Source organism: Amblyomma maculatum, chromosome 2 (genome assembly GCF_055883805.1).
Source record: "Amblyomma maculatum isolate TAMU_Amacu chromosome 2, ASM5588380v1, whole genome shotgun sequence".
Classification (NCBI taxonomy): Eukaryota; Metazoa; Arthropoda; class Arachnida; order Ixodida; family Ixodidae; genus Amblyomma; species Amblyomma maculatum.
In genome coordinates, this window is record NC_139345.1 from 113,430,509 (window position 1) to 113,451,225 (window position 20,717).

Genomic DNA, 20,717 nt, shown 5'->3' on the forward strand with positions numbered 1-20,717 from the left:
CACAGTAACTTATGCACAGCCCAAAACCCCAGGGTTCCGCGCTTGGCGGCAAGAACACAAACTTCTAAGGCCTCAGTCCACCACGATGCAGTCGGCTAACCATGTTCTTGTAGACACGGCGTTTGACAGAAAACAAATATATCCTTTGTAACTGCACAGGGACCAGGCTTCCACTAGACTTTCTTTCTGGAAAAAATATTGCGTCTAAAATTTTATGGAATGCAGGACATGAAAGCTATAAATGCAATTTTCCACCACAGTTCGAATAAAAAATTATGCGAATTGTCAAACATTTTTTTTGCAAAAACTTCTGACCAAAACTTAAATAATACTTGTAAAGATATCTGTATTTAAAAAAAAATAAAAACAAATTTTTGAAATATGCGAATTGATTGACACCATATTAGTCAGTTTCTATTAAAAAAAAGATACTTCAATCTTTTATCTACAACCAGCCGTAGTTTTCCAGCGACGCTTGTGAACCTCGTAACTACCTCCAGGATGCTTGAGTCAACGCGGCTATGGTTAATTCTTACATGCTAATAAAATGCATCTTCATCTAATATATAAAACACTGCAATGTGCTCATGTGCGTATATAGAGAGGCTTTTCTCATTTGCGTCGCTTTTAGCCCTCCAAAATTGCGCTCTTTCCGGACTAAAAAACGTTCAGCCATTTTATTTTTCTCGTTTTCCATTTAACTTTTAACAATATGTAGATCTTCAAAAGTTTGTTATCGCACTAATGGCAATATAACTGCTCAGTTCTTCTCACGCACGCAGGTTGAACCTTTATATCTGTATGTAGCCAAGTGCTCACAGGTCGGTTCGCGTGAAGGGAATTAGTTTAAAGAAATATTTCGCTGTGTAAGAAATGGCTTAGCCGTAACCCTTCAATTCAATATGAAGTTCTGACAAGGACAGCTACCCAAACAATAACTCCGTGCTGTCGTATTTGTTAAGCTCTTTCAGAAACATTACGCTATACGAATGCTCTAAAGATTCCAGAAAGCAAGGTAAAATTTCCTAATGCCGCTAATCGTATTACCACCTTTATTATGTTAGGGTTTCAGTGATGTATAGAAGTATCGACGATGTACCGCGTATCTGTATCGATACCCTGAAACCAGGGTATCGAGTATCGGTATCGAAGATACTTTTTAGAAGTATCTTGCCCAGCCCTGCTTGCGGCGCATAGAAAAAAAATTCAACATCACCGTAAGTGTTCTGCGTCACATTAGCTGTTTTCTTGATAATGGGAGCGAGGAAGCAACCATGTTCCCCTCTCTCCTTCGTCTCGTGTTAGCGCTATACACAGGAAACCTTGTAAAGGTATTCGCACTACATCTTGAACCAGTTCTCATCTTGGTGTTTGGCATCGTCATGTGAGAGGGTACAGATGTAGACGGCAGCACCCAATTGCAGGCTGGCATAGGGCCAAAATGAACTATATTCATTAAGTGAATTTGTGCCCATCAAAGACAGCAACTCAACAGCTGGGATAACAGCATGCGAGTTCGTTCTTTCGTCGTTCGTCGTCGGATAGGGCTATCTGTGGTTGCCCGCTGCGATGCATTCATGCATGGAGGGGAAATCTCCAGACTGAGCTTCGTACAAATGGCCTTTCATGACCGCGTGATGTTTCCCGAACAATCTGTAGGAGCGTCGAGATGTGCATACCGGGAAAATAACTCTCCAAGCGTGAAAACTGAAAACGTCACTGAGTGTCGATTGACAAAGAGCTCTGTTCTGAAAGTAAGCGTACAGAACGTCTCACTCGTGACGCAGGTGACAAATGTATACGTATACCGTGCACCTAGGAAAATAACATGCGTTTTCAACTGCATCAAGTACACGTTTCAAAACAGTATATTGCTACAATGTGATTCACTAGTTCAAAACTGATATTTTCCCTGCTGGACAGGACGCCCAACGGTAAACACCGTAGCGATACGGCAATTACCAAATTAAAATAAATAAAAAAATTAAATCGAACGTATGCTTAGTTTGCGCGTGTCGAGTGAACACACTATACGCAGATGCTATAGTAACGACAGTTGGTTTCGTGGAATGCTAGAGACAATTTGCTTCCATCGAGATGAGGTCATTTTTAAAGCGTATGCCGTTCAGCAGAAAGTTTGGTGGCGGCGGCGTGTCGAGAAAATCCCAATTGAGAGGAGCATGATGTCTGAGCCTAGCAGTTTCGCTGGAAAGAAAAATTGCCTGGTCATGTGCTGGAATCGAACCTCTGTCCCTTGGATCGCGGGCCGGGCACATCTGCGCCGCCGAGCAGTATAACGTTGCTTAACATTTTTAGGGTAAATTTAAGCGTTTCTTTCACTTTTCCAGCATTTAAAGAAAGCCTGCGCAATGTAAAAAGTAAGCACGTGCGAGATAGCACGGTTTGTGTTATCGTTCAACAGCGCTGCCAAACGCGCTTTGAACGAAGCGGTTACGCAGTCTGTCGAGGTAAACGGGCAATAAAGAAAAAAAAATCGTCGAAGTGAGCGGCCAGAACCATAGTAAGCAGTTCCGGAAGTGCATGAGCCAGCACATGCGAGCTGCAAGTGGTCTGCGATTACTGACAAGCGGACCACCGAAATCAGACTCCAGACGAATATTTTATTCAGCCGTCAAGCCGACAAAACAGCTAGAAAGGAGTATGATCATGGAAGACAGTTGGGCTAGTTGGTGTGTATTCGTTAATGACTGCGACATTGCAACTAGCGTGGAAAAGCACAAAGGAAAGCGACAAAAGGTACCGACGGGACAGCACGCGGTACCATTTTCGATTGCCGATTCGAGAGCACCATTTTCGATTGCCGATGTGATCGGTGCTAATGAACCTAGCTCTGAATTTTCTTTTTTTTTTTTTTTTTTTTTTGCGTTGGGTAGCGGATTGACGTCTACTGCTGATGCACGTTTTCTTTCTTTTTTTTTTTTTTAGTGAATAATTTTCATGGACCCTTTAAGACTATCGCGTTAGAAACGGAAAAGACCTGGTACAAATGGCAAACGCATCGAAGTCAAGCGGCGGGTCGGATGTGTGCGGGCGTCAAGTTACAGCTTCCTCCAGCTGGTTAACGATCCAAGCGTGCAACGCGAAAGCGTACGCTTCTGCATGGTTAGGCGCTTCCGACATGTGTGCCCGATCCTGCAGGAAGGAAAGCGAAAGCCAGATCAGCGGGTTTCGATGACGGGGTCTTGCAGGTGGCGATGCGGGCTGCCCCGATCGCGCACTTTTCTAGCGCGGCCTGACGGCTGCACTGAAGACGGCTGCACGCGCGCTCGCTCCGAGCGTCCACAAACGTGACCGCGAGCAGGTGTCCGAGCGCGGAACGCGAACAAAGAAAGCTGACGAACGACCCACTTGCAAAGAGGGTCGGAAGCGACGCCTTCGGGTTGGGCAACTGCCGTGCCATGCAAAGCGACCTCCCCCCCCCCCCTCCCCACGGGCCCTCTCTTTTCGCAACGTGCGGAGGAATGGGGCGCACACACAAGCAAAAAACAAACAAACAAACAAAAAAGACGAAAAACTCTCTCCTTCCAGCATTTCTTTCGCGAGGGAGCTAACAATGAGCGCCGCTGTAGTGGACAGCGGCGAAATGAAAATGAAAAGCGTGGTGCAACAGCGTCATGCAGGCTGAACTTGTCCGTCGTAGCAGCGACCCTAGCCCGCTGTTGGGCAAAAGCCCCTTCGGACGGGTATTATACCTGACAAATGTAGCTAACCTTTATGTTTGGAGCGGCAATGAAATGCGCATGCGGATTAATCGCAACGCCTAGTTCATCATCAACTGTGTAACTAACTCTACCCAATTCAGGGAAGACCTGTCCCATATTACTCAAATTAACCCGGTACTGTGCGCACTGCTATCAAAACCTAGATATTGGAATATGAAGGGCCCATCAGCTTGTGGCTCGCGATTCGCGAAGTGTGCTGATGTTCTCACGGTGACCACCTCATTCCTCGGAACTTTATTTTGCCGTACCAACTGACAAGCGAGGCTACGCAGCCGTAATACATTTAAAAATATCTCGAATTATTTCATGCATCGTTACATAAAAAACAGTGTAGTAACAAGAGAAGATGAGACAGGATATTTTCTTTCATTATATCTGTTGGCGTAGGTGGCGCGTGGCAGTTTTTCGTGCATTTTCTTGCACTTTTTCTTTCCTTTTGCAGATTTCGATCGATAATAAAAGTTTATTTGAAAGTTGGTGCATGTCCTGCCCATAGTTCTAGTCCTAGTCGTATGTATATAATGTGTGCGTGTGGATTGTGGGGTTTCATGTCCCAAAGCAAAGGCCAAGCGCCATAGAAACGCGTTCCGGATAATTTCAGCTACCTGTGATTTTAATAATGTGTACTGACATTGCACAAGAAGAGAAAGATATCGAGACACTTTTGATTAGAGATGTTTGCTTCGTATTTAACGCTGCATGCTACTCCACATGAGGGTGAAAAATGGTGAAATGGAATTAAGATTTGTAACGCTCTTCCACACAAGAACAACTATAGTTTTCAGAGGAGACCTAAAAGACCCAATGCTAGCTGCGATGATTACTGCCTCCGTAATTTTCTCTTTTACTTTGGCTGCCGAGTTGAGTGTGCCGGTACTCTTGCAGACGGACCTCGGTGCGCAGTGACGAAGTGCGAGCACTCGGTGTGGCGTTCGCACCCGGCGCTCAGGCAATGCACCACAGCCGAGCTGGAAGCGGGAGAGAAGGGCTTCTGGAATGCCCTCATCACGGAATTCCTGCAGCCCGAGCAGGCGAGCGACGCCTCTAAAGTCCACGAGCTGCAAGGGAAGCTGGACGATCTGCGCAACCGCGTCGCTTCTACCGTGCTGTTCTTCAACGCCATGTATCTTCTCGTTATCGTGCTCCTTCAACACCACAAGGACACCCTGTACATCACCTGGCCTCTAGCAGCCAACGTTAGCATAGGCTACGTCCCTGCTTCGCACAACGTTCAATTAGAATACCAAAACCAACGAATCGAGCCCATTGGCATGGTGTTCCTCGCCTTCTTTGCCTTCATCCTGCTTCTGCAGCTGTCCGGCATGATAGTGCACCGGTTTCACACTTTTTCACACGTGTTGGCATCCATTTCAATACTGGACTCGTCTGAGCCTAGGGCAAACGACACGTCTTACCTGTACGCGGTCAAGGAACTCCAGACGCCAGAAAGCGTGGAAGACCTTCCTCCGCCGTCGACCTCTGCTGGTGGAGAAGAAACGTGGCGGAGGCCCAGGAGGGTGGACCTGGAATTCGTGCTCGACCGCAATCTGAGGAACATCAGCCGCGGAGACGAACCCGGAAGTAAGTGGCGCCCTTGGTTGGCGGTGTGGCGAGTGGTGATGCTGCCGATTCGGTGGAATTTTTATTGTGTAACTTTTACTGATTGCCCTTATGTAACACCCCTCTTTCACATCGAACTGGAATTAATTCGAATTAGAGGATTTTTCCAAACTGACGCTTCGTTCCCGTCCACACTATTTACTAATCGGGCTTACCGTCTCACACGCCAGCTCCGGAAATTTTAGCACATTTTCGGTTTCCGGAGTTTCCATAATAATTACTCGACGATATATGATTAGCTGGCTTGCTAATAATATCTTTCCAAGCCGTTTCGAAACAAGAAAAGTTGTAATTTAGACTTTCGTATATCAAATATTCGTAAGCCATCAGTCCAGCCACACAGTATCCTTCAGGACATTATTCGTAATGAGGTACTGCGTAGTTTTACGAATGTGCGCTGAGGTAATTTGCAAATTTTTAAAACATTCATGATTCGCCAGTTGGACTGCATTCTCGAAACAGACGTCGCCACGATGTGTCTCATCTAGAAGGGCGTTATATATGTTGAAGCAGACTCCATCTTCAAACGTAACATTTGCGAACACCTCGATTTCCCGGTTGCCGTATCTTACATGACATTAAACAGTTTTCATTTACATGACATGATTTTCTGTTTTAAGAAATATTACGCGAAGCGTATGCAACTCGTTTGGTCGAAAATATATTTGCGGAGTAGTAGTCATAGTCGTAGTGTCTGTGCGGAAAAATCCTGATTGGCTGACAGGGTTATGACGTCACAACCACAGGACCTCGGGCGGGAGTTTGAAAAGCCAGTGGCGCAATAGTGGTACCATGCAGAGTTGGAACCAGGGAGGTTCAAAAAAAAAAAAATGCTGAAGCGGAGGGGACGTCCCTGAGCCGAAGCCGCACGCCGCCATGGCAAGATATGGCGGTGGTCCGCCGTGGTGCGTAGTTGGTGCGGTGGCTTCTGGATGTTGCAGTGAAAAATGGTTGCTTCGTGCTTTGCGTACGGCTGTACAAATCGAGCGAAAAAGGCTCCGGGATTACGTTTCACTTGTTAGTACCAATTTTAGCATATTGAAAACTTATCTGTCTGTCGCGGCGCATGCTGACATATCGTAGTTTGCCTCAGCTTTCACATCTGACAGTCACAACTTTTCCTAAACAGGTTTCCCAAGGACCCAAATATGCGAAGTATATGTGGGAGCGGGCTGTCCGGCGGGAAAGGTGGCAGCCAAAAGACTGGGACCATTTATGTTCGACGCACTTCACGGCGGATTGCTTCGACCGGTCATTGTAGTCGATCATTCATTAGCACTCATCGCTAAGCATCTTTACTCGTTTCCAATCAGTTGAGGTCATTCCAAGTCATCGTTTCACATACTGGTCGTTCCGCCCATTAATAGGTATAAGCCAAGGAGCCCATTGGTAGGTATATGCTAATGAGGTTATATAGAACTTCTACATAACCTCCTTGGTACAGGCGACCTCCGCTTCAGCAGTTTATACTTTTAAATCTCCTCAGTTGGCACCAGGTGTCTGTGCGTAAAAATCCAGATTAGGCGACAGGGTTATGACGTTACAACCACAGGACCTCGCGTGTGGGAGCTTGAAAAGCCATTGACGCAGTAGTATTAGTAGAGTTGGCACCAGGTGTCGGTGCAGAAAAATCCTGATTGGCCGACAGGGTTGTGACGTCACAACCGCATGACCTCCTGCGGGAGTTCAAAAAATAAAGCTTATAGATAACGAATTGAGGAAGGGTCCAAGTGAAGCCAAAATTGGCGAGGAAGTTCCTCTAATTCAGAAATTTTTCCTCTGCATGCCAGAAAAGCACGAAACACATGGGCCACATGGGCGCATGGGCATGGTTTTTGGTACGAAGCTTGTCAGTGGGGCCCCTATTTAAACGCGTTGTGGTGCGCATTAACCTGTGTTCGGGATGTGTGCTGATGTTGCAGTAGTAACAATTTTAAAATTGAAATGATCTGAACAATCACGCAATGAAACGGTATAGTGTCAGAGGTGCTTCGCATCTTCTCCCTAATTTTTCTACTTTGTTTTGGTTATGGTGTTTAACGTCCCAAAGCAACTCGGACAATGTGAGACGCCCTAGTGGAGGACTACGGAAATTTCGACTACCTGGGGTTCTTTAACGTGCACTGACATCGCACAGCACACGAGTGCCTTGTCTTTTGTCTCTATCGAAAAGCGGCCGCCGCGACCGGGATTCGATCCCGCATCCTTGGGCACAGAGGTAGAGCACCCTAACCGCTGCACCACCCCGACGGGGGTAAATTTTTCTGTTTTATCTTTCGATAAGGCTAGCAACAATGGGTGTGAAAATCACTGCTTCTCTTTCCTTTCCTTTTCTGTTCAGCACCACTTCCCGACGCAGATACAAACTCCTCGAGGCCCGGATTGAGCCGAAGTGTTGTGGCCGCGCTGGTGCGGCGCCAGGGGAGCGTGCCACTCGTTTCTCACCGATCAAGAAAAGCGCCAAAGCGGTCTATTTCGTATTACAGCTGACAGGAACTGGGCTTGCGTGTCTGATGGGACGTCCTGCATGGAGAAAAGGCCGTTGCCGACTGAAGTTCGCAGACGCTGACGTGTCAACGGACGCAGCACAGACTGCTTCCGATACATTCAGAAGCCGTGCACGTCGCCGATTCGACGTCTTTATGCGTTTGTGTGTGCCCTTCTTCAGGCCGCCGAATAAAAGGAACGGAGTCATTTTTCGCTCCACTGGTGTCAGAAGCATGATAGCATTCGATGTCTAATCTGTCTCCATCGAAGACTGCTCGCTGGCGATTTGAACGCATGCAGGTGGAAAGGGTAATAAATATAGATAGTGAAAAAAAGGCTAGCGGCCTGTTTTAAACGTCGTTTGCTACAAAGAGAAGAAATCTTTTAATTTTTTTTTTTTTTTTTTTGCTTTCGTTGAGGCACAAGCCTAAATCTAGTGATTCCCACGCACTGACAGTGTGCTGCGCAACGAAACGCTATCACTTCTAATGAAATGTAATATTATTCGCGAAGCACCTGTTTTATAGTGCTCTTGACGTCGAGGACAAATACAGCGTTTCTGAAGAGTCTTTGCGGGCTGAGTGCAGGGTAAACTTTGCAAAAGTAAATGTTGTAAATGAAATGTTTGGAAAGAAACATATTTCAGTTACATATATGCAAAAAGCAAGAGTTTTAATAACACTTTCCAATAGTCAACAAAGCGCGGTAAAGTATTAGACAACAAAAGTACTCCACAAAGGAACGAAGCGAAAGACAACACCACCACCATATACAAAATATTTACAACACCACCAAGATTGGTCTGATAAGCTGCAAGTACAGGCTCTAATTTTTTTTTTTTTTTTTATATAACATTACAAAAGCGTCCAAGATTCGCTCGCGTCTAAATCAGACTTTGGGCGTGTGCGCAGCAAACATCAGCCCAGACACTGTCTACTTCGGAAGAAGGAAGAATGCCATCCCTTATGCATTTTAGTGCGGGGGTCTGCAAATCCCTTGAGAGTACTGGTGAGGGCCCCAGAGCCTGCGAACCTCCCGGCCATAAGTGGGAGGGGGGGGGGGGGGGGGTGATCTTGCACGGGTGGGCACGTGTGGGGGGCTTGCTCGAAACTTATTGTACAGCGTAGGTGAGCAGAAAGCCTTCGTACAAACAGCCTCGTATAGGATCGAGCGTAAGAGCTCGGTGGTATGCGAATACATACAAGTTTCTAGTTTGTTCTTTCCTGTCACTGATGACGACGCAGGTTACATTTTCCACGATTGACGCGTCAGTGGCGTTTTTATTCGCCTCTACCTCATCGCCAACATGCACAAACAGTTTCAGTCGCGACAGGTTGCTCTCATCACATGGCAGTATAGCTACCTCCCTTCAGCACTACCAAAGCTGCGATGAATGCAGAGGCGACGTTCTGACGTTGCGGAAAGTAGTGCCAAAATAAAATAGCCAAACAAGTACTTACTACATACATGCGATAACATGTTTTGAAATGCGCATTCGAGAAACGCTACTTTAAATCGAGCCTAAAAGTACGCTCGCGTTAGATACGCTATTTCTTGCGTTTATCATTCGAGACGCCATATGATAAAATCACGTTCTGATGAACAGCGTACCGTCACGCATAATGCTGTTCTAAATTTTCTATAATTCTTTCTTTGGTTTGGTACATAAAGAGCGTGTATTTATACTCTTTTTTTTCAGCCATACCTGCATACTCCGCGAGCAGAAGACGCGGCGCGGAGGAACGCGCTTAACGCACTATCGTACTGAGGTGTCTTAGCTTACGTTCTGCTGAAAGTTAGCTATGCGATTTCCACCGTAGAATGCATGACTAAGCTGAGGTACTGTCTATGATATGCTTATATCTGGCGTGCTTCAGCGCTGTAATGGGAGGAGCTAATGAGGTTGCTGGTCAGAGCCTCCTCTCTCAGAGCTGAGAAAGCTATGGGGCCCATTTATTCTAACATGCTTAATACATGGAACCATGCATTAGGCGGGGGCCGTGTTTCCTTGTTTTGGTTTCCTCGCTTCATAAAGGTCGCCGTTACCCTTATGAAGCGAGGAAACCAGAACAAGGAAGCCTAATGCAACTTCGTTTAGTTTGGCCAGTTGGGGAAGCCCTGTCCTGAAAAAAAAAGAAAAAAATCAAAAAACAAATTTTAAGCCACCTGGAGCCTCTTCCTTCCCCCTCCCCCCTTCTTTATGACGCGATCTGCGCTTGCTAACGGACCGAATTTTTTGTTATTTGTCGTCAATCTTTCCATTCAGTGGCGTCAGGTGAGTGGGATGGAGGTAACATTTGAAAAAAAAAAAAATAATGGGAACTAGGGAAGAAAATCTTTCTTTTTTCCTCGCCACCACTCTAGTCGCCTAACACGTCAAATGGTGCCATCGCTCCCTTCCCCGCTTTCGGAAAATGAAATAGAAAGGGCGTGCATACACGCGCCTTTACAAACACCATCCGGTCGCCGCGTTCCTGACCGACACCATATCCAATGCACTTTCACTTTTGGGAAACGGCTACGAGCGCCAGAATCCTGGAAACGCTCCCTCAGGGTCCGACCTCTTCCCCGCAACGTGTCACACTGTGACCATAATGGCCGTCGTCAGGAGGATGCGGAAGCATTGGGGTGATATTATGCATGGTCGAAAACACGTGTGCTACGTGGATGTTGCCGGTTCCCATCGTGAGGGGTGGTTCTCCGCGGCAGTGGTCCACAACACCAACCCAATGACCAGGACTCACGTTCCGCGCATACAGCACAAAACACGAGGAGGAAATCGCGATTGCGCTCGCCCTTTCCATCACACAAGTGAAAAAGCATCATTACTGACTCAAAGAGGGCCTGTCGTAATTATGAGCCGGGTTGGATTCCTCCTCTAGCCTGGGGCATTCTACAAATTGATGTCGGTCCAGCGACCCTCCAAATGCAACCTCATATTTGGGCTCCCTGTCATCAGGGACTCCGGGGCAATGAGTTAGCCGATCAGACGGCTCGCGTGCTCTTTCGCCGGGTACGCACACTTGCCCTGGAAGCCTACTACGAGCCCATCCATTCTCCAAGTATTCATCCAGATGTCGAAACGGACATAGTATTACCCTGGCCGAGGCCCTGGGGACACAGACAGGAGGGGATAGAGGTAACAAAGGAAGCGTGAACTAATCGGCGGTAGAGGTAAGCAAGTCGTTAAAGTTGACAAATTACCTGAGTTAAAAAACATAAAAAAGAAAGGTTGAGCATGGTGATGACTATCCCTACCCCGTTTCAAAGGGGAAGATCCATCCGTCCGTCCGTCCGTCCGTCCGTCCGTCCGTCCGTCCATCCATCCCACCCATCCATCCATCCATCCATCCATCCATCCATCCATCCATCCATCCATCCATCCATCCATCCATCCATCCATCCATCCATCCATCCATCCATCCATCCATCCATCCGTCCGTCCGTCCATCCATCCGTCCGTCCGTCCGTCCGTCCGTCCGTACGCCCGTCCGTACGTCCGTCCGTCCGTCCATCCGACTAGTGAGCTACAGTCCGAGCTTACCTTGGTCGCCAGGACGCGAGCAGCGTTAGAAGCCATTGGTGATCTGAAATAGAAGCTCCACCTAGATTTATGAGGACCTGGAACCAAGCATTTTTTTGTACATAATTGTCAATAGATGTTTACCACCACCACCACCACCACCCGGACAAGTCCTTTATCTGCTTATCTGAGCCTTAGTGGTTGTGTTTGTGTTCTGTGAAACTCATGCAAATACATCGCTGCCCCGTGAATAACAGTGATCACATTTTGTTCTTTATAAAAATTTGCGCATCTAAAATAAAATTGGGGATATATTTCAGTAGTGTACCACGGGTGTGGAGGAATCACCAAGAGGCGAGAAAGAGGAGCTCAGTGGTTAGCTGCGCATTAGCCCAGGGCCCTATTTTTTTCAATCAGGCCCTGCAGCGCTACAGAGACATTCCAATTTTTACACGGTCGGTCATATTTTCACCCTATCAACAGTGCCCCCCCCCCCCCCCCCCCCCCCCCGCCCCATTTACCCATTCCGCCCGCCCTATATAGGTGAACAAGAACCGCCAGGTCACCTAAAACTTAATTGTCATCGTGCGCATCGGTAATCGTCACGTCGTCCACGCAGTCCACGCACGGACTCACATGAAGCAGGTTGATTACATATCGGTAATTGGATAGAAGGCCAAAGAACTGTTTATAGAATAAATTTATCTTCACTGTGAGATTGATCGACATAGGAAAAGAGGTGGAAAGTGGGAAAAACGCAAGCTCGAATGAGTGTATTCACGTACAGAAGTGAGCAAATAATTAAGATCTCGGTGACAATGCTTGGTCCATGTACCGATTTTACGTCGTTATCGAAAGTGTCGCTGTATCCACGACCTCGAGTCATCTGATTGGTGGAAACGCCGGAGCCAAAAGCCGTAGCTACTCCCCGTTCCGGCGTTTCCAGCATTCGTATGAGAAACGATGCAAACTTGGAATACGGACCCTGCAAACGGCCAAATCGAATGAGTGGGCTCATTGAGCCTAATCACTCATCTGACCACGTGCCATGATACTTCTACCACAGAGCAATCTATCATTACGCGACGCGAAAATAACCAATGATAAAGTCGCGCGCGTATCCGTAGTAATTTGGCGATTTGGCATTGGTGTTGTGAGCGGAAAACCCCGAGCGTGCCTTAATCAGATGGCAGCTAGCAGGTGATATGGTTGACAAGTGATATTGGTTGGCGGGTTATGTGACGTCAGGAGCGCTGCCAACTCGGGATTCTTCTCTACGTTGCAAGGGTGAGATGCGGTATGTCTCTATATCGCTGTATAGATTTCTTTGTCTTCTCCAGTCGGCGATTCGGAGCTCTTCGAATCCGAGAAGATGCACGATACCCAGCGGGGTACACTAGTTTAGAACTCGTTCAGTTATGCACAATGAGAAAGCTCGCTTCAAGTCGCCGATTGGAGCATGCCTAACGCATTGCATGTGATTCTCTAGCCCAAGAAGTGCGCGTGAGCGTATTTTGCTAGTCGGATAGTTCACCACATGGTTATGTCAACTGCGGTGGCTGCGCAGACCGCTCAGGCCCCAACAGTCCAACTGCCGCAACCAGCCTCCTCAGATGTGAATCCTGTGGGCGAGGGAGCAAAGCCACTGCGCGCCTCGCGCGTACACAAATAGATGGCAGCACTAGGCAGGCTCCTAGGCGAGTGAGCTGCGTTTTTGTAGTTTTCGCGTTGCATTTCTGTTCCTTTTAACTCCGAAAGACCGGCTGGCCCGTCGGCGGGAGAGGATGCCGGCGGTACTTAGCGTTCACGATCAGGCTGTTGCTGCCGCCGCAGGCTTGCGCCAAGGCACGACGCTCTCGCGTACAAAAACCAGTTTGTCTGTATGCCTCCTCTCGGAGCAACGGCGTACCTGACGGCGCAAACCTGAGACGTCCGCGCTATCCGAGCTGACCGAGACGGCTTCGGGTGTCAACATCATGGAACGCATGGAATCGCCGACCGGGCCTTGACTAACCACGCTGGATCACCCATCCTTCGGTGCTCGCTCGGAGTTCAAAGCTCCGGGAGCGGTGGTTCCCTCCGCGAACGTCTTTGCCACGTTTGTTGACATCCGGTAAGCATTCTTTTGTTTCGCTTAGCTCCTTGTCTGCTCCCTGCCAGATTTCAGTCTTGTTCGCTCGTTTCTTTTCGAAGCGTTTTGCGCCCGTCGTTACGTTTCCGACTTTACGCCGGGCGGAGCATCGGCAACTACAGTCTTGCGGTGCCAAGTATGCTGGCTTGCTGGCTCGACGCCGCGTGTCGATGACTCACAGGAATTGCTCTAAATCAAGAAGGAAGCATCTCTCTGACAACGTGCATCACGCTTCACATTTATTGATGATTCACCCAGTGGTAGTTGCGGCGTCCGTCGCCAGCGCACTTGACCCGCAACCGTGTTACGGTCAAGACGGGGTCAGCAAATGAAGCGCAACCGGCAGCTCTCGGGCGGCGTCTTGTCACTAGCGTGGCCTCCTTATTCGAATCATTAAACGCGCCACTGCTCTGGGAGTTCTGTGGCGCACGTCGGCCGTTGCACTGTGGTCGGCGACCTAAACTCATCACTTCCGTCAACATTGTGAGTGCAACGTTTGGTTATAGTTTGGTGTTCTGGTCACAATCGCGCTGATAAAGCTGCACAAAAACTTTATTATTCTTTTTCGGCTGCTTATCTCCTGACGCAGTACGCTGTACTGTAGAGTAGCCGCTACCACGCGCTGCGAGCACGCGGAATACAGCTGAAGCGACTTTCTCAGTGCACTTTTGCCACTCTGTCACCCAAGCGCTTCGTTATCTTCATTTCACTTCTCAGGCCACTTGTGTGCATTTTTTTCCTTCTGAGCTGCTGCAGGCTGGCGCGTTCCTGTTAGACTGTGACCGACGGCACGGGGAACTATTTTCGATGGCGTTGGTGTCATAGATCACCGGAGACAGGCCCAAGTGCAAAGTTCCGCGGGATGATAAAAAATGAAAAAAGACCGTGGGTTCGGTTGCTGGAAAGCGCGTTCCAGCGTTAAACAAAGGCATTTGTTCACGCATGAACACACAAAAAACGCGAGATGGCTGGCAGAGTACGGAGCGCGTGCGCGTCTGACAGCCGTGGTAAAAGGGGCCCGTGGTGGGGTCTTGCTGGAGTTATTTTCGGTTCAGAACCTCCGGGAAGAATACATGGTTGATTGGGTCGAATAAAGGGTGAATGGCCGTCGCAGTTATTGCCACAAGATACACACGAGCCTGTTCTGTGTATAGGGCAAGAGATCGTCTGGCACAATACACAGCTGCACAATAAGTCCCAATTGCCTGTAACGACATTTATACTGGCTTAGTGTAGCGGAGGGCCAGAAAACGAAATGGGAACACTTGCGCCAGAAACAGCCATGCTTCGTGAAAATGCAAGACCAACACTACAAGGGAACCAAAGAAGAATATGCAGGGCTGGTTGGGCCATCTCCAAAATGAAAAGGGCAGCACGCTGATGGTATGATCTGTTATTTCTGAATTGCAGAACATTATGTATTCAACACAAGTGTTACAAGTAAAGCATGCATTTTTATTTGCATTTTTTCTGGCTTGCCTGCAATGTAAAACATCTTTGTTTTTTCCTCCAACTTAAGAGTAGGAAGTATTTGATCTTATTGCTTTGGCTCAATACCATTACCATATCTACGCAACTTCTCAGAATAGTTTCATTTTGTATCAAGTAAGACTGATTTCAAGGTCTGTTGATGGCGTCAACCTTTATATTTGAAGTTGTGAACTAAAATGAATTAGGTTTCCGTGCCTTTCTTTCAACTAGTTCCAGTGCATGACTTCAGATTCCACGGAGAATGATTGCTGGAAAGCATTTTGTTCTTTAGCGATTGCTACTGAATGCATGTAAGTTTTGAAAATCATCCTGTTCAATTGCAGGTGTCAACCATGCCGTCGCGGGAACAACCCAGGAGTGGTGGTTCCTTCTCGTGCAGCAGTCCAACGTGTACAGGCATCTTGCTGGGTGCCGTGGCTTCAGTCCTTGTCATTGGTGGGATCTTCTTGGCTTTCCACAACTGGGATTACAACTGGTTGCTTGTGACGGGTATCGGATCGCTACTAGTCCTCGTTGCGGCCGCTGTGCCTTTCTGCAGCCGGGAAAGTGGCAGGCCAGTTCATGGCAAGCGAGGGAATGGCGGCTTGCACATGGTGAGGCCTTGACCATAGTGATCTTCATGACATTTACTCTCACGCATTATGTTGAAGGTTTGCAATTACTTTAGTTAGTGTACAAATTGAGTTTTGTTTATATAACTCCTTTGTAGGCTTTGAACTGTTTCATAGTCTTTTTTGTTTTTTAGAATTTCCTTGCTAGCATATTAGTCTTGATTTCCAGACAGTGCAACTTGTGATCAGGTGAGCTGATCTAATAATTTTGTGTGGTGTTATTTTGCAGTGCCAGCTCTTAATTATAGTGTCAGGACTTAATAATAGCTCACAATATCGAACTGCTGTTCTGGAAAAAAATGGTAACTGAAAAATACTTGCTTATATGGCTGCGTTTACCTACAGTCTGTTATTTCCTAAAATGGGCTATTGCACTCAGCAAAAAAAAAAAGTCAATGGCATTACATCAGTTCTAGTTAAACGAGGTGTGTGTGCATGTGAGGCTGGTAATTTGGCTCAGTATACAACCAATACTCAAGTGTAACCTAAGAGCTGCTACAGTATTAAACATCTCTCTGCCACTGAAAAAGTAATTTTTGCTTAAAACGCAAGCCGAACTTGCACTGGGTTGTCTCTGTGTGCCGAGTGATACAACAGTAACACATGTTTTTTGCGGTGACATCTCCAGGCAAACAGTGAAACACTGCCATCAGCACCTCCACTAAGTGCCACATACTCAGTCAGCCAGCTATCACTGAACATCCTGCCTCCTCTTTATCCCGGATGTGAAGAGCTGCCTCCAAGTCCACAAAACAGCCCACCAGGCGGTGTTCCTGTCAACCACATCATGAACATCAATGGCCAAAGTTATCTTCTTCTGCCCATTGTCTCGCCCACCACACAGACTAACACAAGGTATGTAATTTGTATACAGTGCATATCGGAATCAGCTCATCAGTACCCAGAATACCGAAGCTCGTGAAAATTGTCTTGATGAGGCTCGATACAATTTTCCCCACTAAAGGAATGTGTAGATTTAAATGAAAATAAAGGCTTCGAATTTAGCCCTGCTTTTCTTACTAGCAGTAAAGAGCTCTGCTGCTTCAAGTGGCCTTTGCCCAGGTTGATATACTTTTTTTTTTTTTTGCAGCACTACAACAGAGGCACAGAACCCTTGTTACTCAGCTGCCCTGTCCTGCCTTCAGGTTCAGCTGCCTTCGAAACAAGAAAGTGAGAGACAAAATGAACTTGACCCTGTCAATGAACCAAGTGTTGTGTCAGAGGTGCCAACCACGCAGTCTGTCATACCCGCAACGCAGAGGGATCTCTTGTGCGAGTCTCCGCCAGCAGAAGACACCACGTCGCCGCTCCCCACAACAAATGTGTCCAGCTCACCTGCTCTTCAAGTGTTTGATGCAATTCCGCTGACAACGCCAACACCAGAGCACCGGGACCTGGGGACACCTGCGGCACCTTGCCCTTCAGAGTCAACCAGCATTGGCAGCACCCGGGTCAGTCGCACAAACTCTGTCTGTGAGAGGACGACAGTTGATCTCCAGGACTCTTCTCTGCCGGACGATCTTCTCGGTGTCTCAGAAACCGATGTTGCTGTCAGTGACCAGCTGCCACTGATCGTCATCGACCCAGAGAGCTCTGAAGCAATTCTGCAGAACTCCCGCGATGACTGTGCCCAAAGCACGAATGCGTCACAAGCAGAGAACGACACGGACTTCTTGCTTACTGTGGGGGCTGATGCCAGTGACGTGGACGATGATGACAGGCTTGTTGGAGCCACGCCTCCGCCAAGCTATGATGAGGTGGCAAGTGAGCGAAACCCAAGTGCATTTGAACCTCCTTTTGGAACACTGTGATTGTTGCCGCAGTGCTGTACTGCTGTTGGTCATATTGGTATATTGGAGGCATATCGGCTTGCCTTCAGTGCCAGTGCTTCAACATTTCTAGCATAGTGGCTGTGTTTTTACAGCGCGCTTGTGAAATGTTTGTCGAACACTTAAGCTGGTATTAAGGATTGCAGCTGTCTGAACTCTACTGTTGGTGCTCTGCTGGATCTGGAGCACTCTCTCAAAGTAAGCAGCTATCGAGTTTTGAGATGGGTGGATGCACATTGCTGGGCAGGGTGCTCAACTTTCTTGCCTGTTCTGATGGACAGGCGACGACAGGTTTAATGCGAAGTGTTCTTGCCAAACACTTAAGTGCGTGAAGTTGTGTGGCTATATACAGGGTCCCACGAGAAGGAACTGCAGAGTGGTAAACGGAGAATGTAAAACGCTTATAGGTGATACTTCCTTACTAGCCTTGTGTTCTGGATGCTTTTCTACCTGTTACTTGTATCCCATCAAGCATTGATTGGAAAAAGCACTGCGCACTTTTTAAATGTAAAAAAAAAAAGTTTGTAACCATAATGCCAACGATGACAGTCACGCTTCATGTGAATCTTTGCTTGAAGTAATGCATGTTAAGGCAAAGTTTTTAAAAGGTTCAGTGCCACATATTAACTAGACATGCGAATTGCCCTCACAGCAGAATTGCGTGAGAAGGCGAGTTTTAGAGATTACTAATTACGTTTGCAATAAAGGAGCAGTTTCCTTGACATTATTTTTACCTTTGTAGCAAATCTCAGTGCAGCTATATTTTAATGTAGATGTCTTAGGTCACATGCATGGACAATACTATCGCTTGGAAGAGCACCCTAATGAATCCTGTGCTGTAGAATGTGAATCCTGTGCTGCGTGTTCCCCATAGTGACCACTTTCTTCTTCTTCATTTGGTTAGTTCGAGCTTATGCATGGAATTGATGGTAAAAGTTGTGTGTGCATCTTAAATATTTTTGTGCATATGCTAGACGACACACTGGAACCATGCCAGGCTTAACTTACCAGCTGCTAGAAGGTCAAGGCTATTTTTATACACATAGCTTTGACAACATATTGCGAGACATATCTGGCTTGCTGACCAAGCCAGAAACTATGGGGTCCAAGAAAATGTTTGTTTCTGTCACTGCCTTTAAAGAAATAAATTTTTACAAAATATGTTCTTGTGGTGTCGCAGAACAAGTGTGATCAAATATAATGAATATGCAAGCTCTGAAATCTTAATACACGGTACAGATGCCAGAATCTTAAATGGGTAATGCAGTCTAGCACAAATAGTACTGAATCAAAAAGAGGTACCTATCTGGTTTGACTTGAGGCTATAGGTTCGTGCTAATTTTAAATGAGGAATTACTAATGGTCTGTAGACATGAAATTTCGAATAAGAATCAAACCTGTTCGTTACCCGCTTTATACTTGATTCGGGAAATCTATACTCAAAAGATTTCCAGAAAATCTGCAGCGATAGAATATGGTCGACTTCCATAATTTTGGCTGAGGCAAACAAAGAATTCCACCACAAATTCTCCCAAGATAGAGTTTTGTCCAGAAAATAGCGCTAAAGCATCCTGTTTGGTTTCTTATCAGCTGTTTATTGTGCCGTCGTCAAATTCTGCTGCTAATGTCAGATCACTCACTTTGAACTATCGCAGTGTGACATAAGCGCTGGATTTTGTTTGATCCACACTCATGGCACTCGTGCTACCTTCACAACTCTTCTGTAGTATGACGCAGCTCAAGAATACCTTCGTAACAGGAAGTAGTTTGCTGTTAAAAGCATTTGTTAAATGTAAAAGAACAAATTATAAGCTTAAGGAATTTGATGCTGCTTGCTTATTGGTATAGTCAAAAACTACTTTCGGTTGCTATTTTGTGGTACACAAGCCATGTACGATCACTCATAGTTAACTGAAGTTTTTTTATAGTGGACAACCGATTTTTCGGACTCTCCAAGCACTGCAAAAATGTCTGAAAAATCAAAATTTGTAGAAAAAATGACTTTACATAAACTATCGATTGCCACTATATGGAGGAAGGGGTGAGTAGCCCAATCTGATGATTGACGGTCTCGCCGTGCTATGTTTACACAGACAGTGGGCGGCAACCGACGTTCGATGGCTGTATTGCCGTCAGCAGCTTGCGGGCGAACGCGCTGGCTTAGACGTCCAGATGCTAAAGCGAACCTGTGACTGCTAGTTAGCCGAGCCTCTGCAGTTTGAGGATGCTTCATCACATGTCATCTGTCGTGCAGTGAAGCATCCTTGAAACGCGGTTGGGCTGTGTTTGCAGCTACTACTTCGTACTACATAAGGCCCCCATATTTCTAACTTAAAATTTGCTCTATATAATACCATTTTCGATCCCCTTGAAGCCTGGTTAATTACGTTCCACAGTACATGTTACGTGGAGGCTTGGCTATTGGTAGTGATGCCATGGCAACTGCAAATGAAGTCCAAAATATCAATCAGTCGTGATGCGTCCGAAATTTAAGGAGGTGATTAAACTTTAGTTTTGTAGAGCATGTTGCAGTGCAGTGAAAAAGCCTGAACAATCAAGCCTGTCCAAAAAATCGGGTGTCCGAATTTTCGGTTGTCGACTGTATTAGCGAGAGTTCTGCCATCGTGTTCTCGACAAACGTGACGTGCGGAACAGCCCACTTGTAGAATTTCGCATGGCGCTTTCGAAGGGGGGAGTTGAGGTGTCGCGTGAGAGTAAATGGTTGTGTACAAATATCCTGCCTCTTGCATGGCGTATTTTGGGGCAAGCACACTTGACGTGCGTGTAATGGCAAGCATGGTGACAGAACCCCTGTCACTATTCCATAAAGTAGCCTGGTCCTATAGTTGCTGCTCCCGATTCCTCAATCAAGCCCCTTTCACAAGGCTTCATCATGTGATTTAGCGGTTCTTTATTCTAGAAAGCCATGAAGGTCATCTGGTAACTGGACTGTCGGATAATTTGAACATTTTTCCCAGTCCTTTGGGGTTCGAATTGATCACATTATTTTACTTAAGTTTCCATGTGGTCATGTTTGAATTCATGAATTTCATCGCTTATATGCATATTTGGTTAGTATTCTAAAATATCAATATTTTCATGCACCTGAACATTCCTTCTGTGCTTCACTAGCTAGCTCAAAAGCCAGGTAAAAACTGCCAGTTGTGAAAACACTGTTTTACAAAAATTTTGATGTGAATATGTGCTGCAAGGCACAAGCAAGGCTGTTTTGTAGTGAAATGGCTATTAGTGACTTGAATCTTCAGCATTTAAAGCATAGTA

At 46.6% G+C, this 20,717-nt stretch overlaps 2 protein-coding genes across 4 annotated transcripts in view; both read left to right on the plus strand.

The window, feature by feature from the left end:
• The window catches only part of LOC146199593 (chitin synthase chs-2-like), a 49,767-nt gene extending 41,599 nt beyond the window's left edge, over positions 1–8,168 (plus strand). For both annotated transcript variants that reach the window (XM_084595110.1, XM_084595111.1), the window contains 2 exons: positions 4,629–5,324; positions 7,705–8,168. In XM_084595110.1, the coding sequence (XP_084451236.1) occupies positions 4,629–5,324; positions 7,705–7,853 (845 nt within the window). In that variant the 3' untranslated portion in view covers positions 7,854–8,168. The remainder of the gene's footprint in view (positions 1–4,628; positions 5,325–7,704) is intronic.
• Positions 8,169–13,057: 4,889 nt separating this feature from the next.
• On the plus strand, positions 13,058–18,596 carry LOC146199594 (uncharacterized). Of its 2 annotated transcripts, none has more exons than XM_084595112.1 (4): positions 13,058–13,486; positions 15,319–15,588; positions 16,235–16,461; positions 16,697–18,596. In XM_084595112.1, exons 2-4 carry the CDS (start codon positions 15,328–15,330, stop codon positions 17,415–17,417), a joined length of 1,209 nt encoding a protein of 402 aa, XP_084451238.1. In that variant the 5' UTR covers positions 13,058–13,486; positions 15,319–15,327; the 3' UTR covers positions 17,418–18,596. The 2 variants fall into 2 exon arrangements, with proteins under 2 accessions (XP_084451238.1, XP_084451239.1); XM_084595113.1 differs by lacking the exon at positions 13,058–13,486 and adding an exon at positions 13,684–13,987.
• Positions 18,597–20,717: the final 2,121 nt, after the last annotated feature.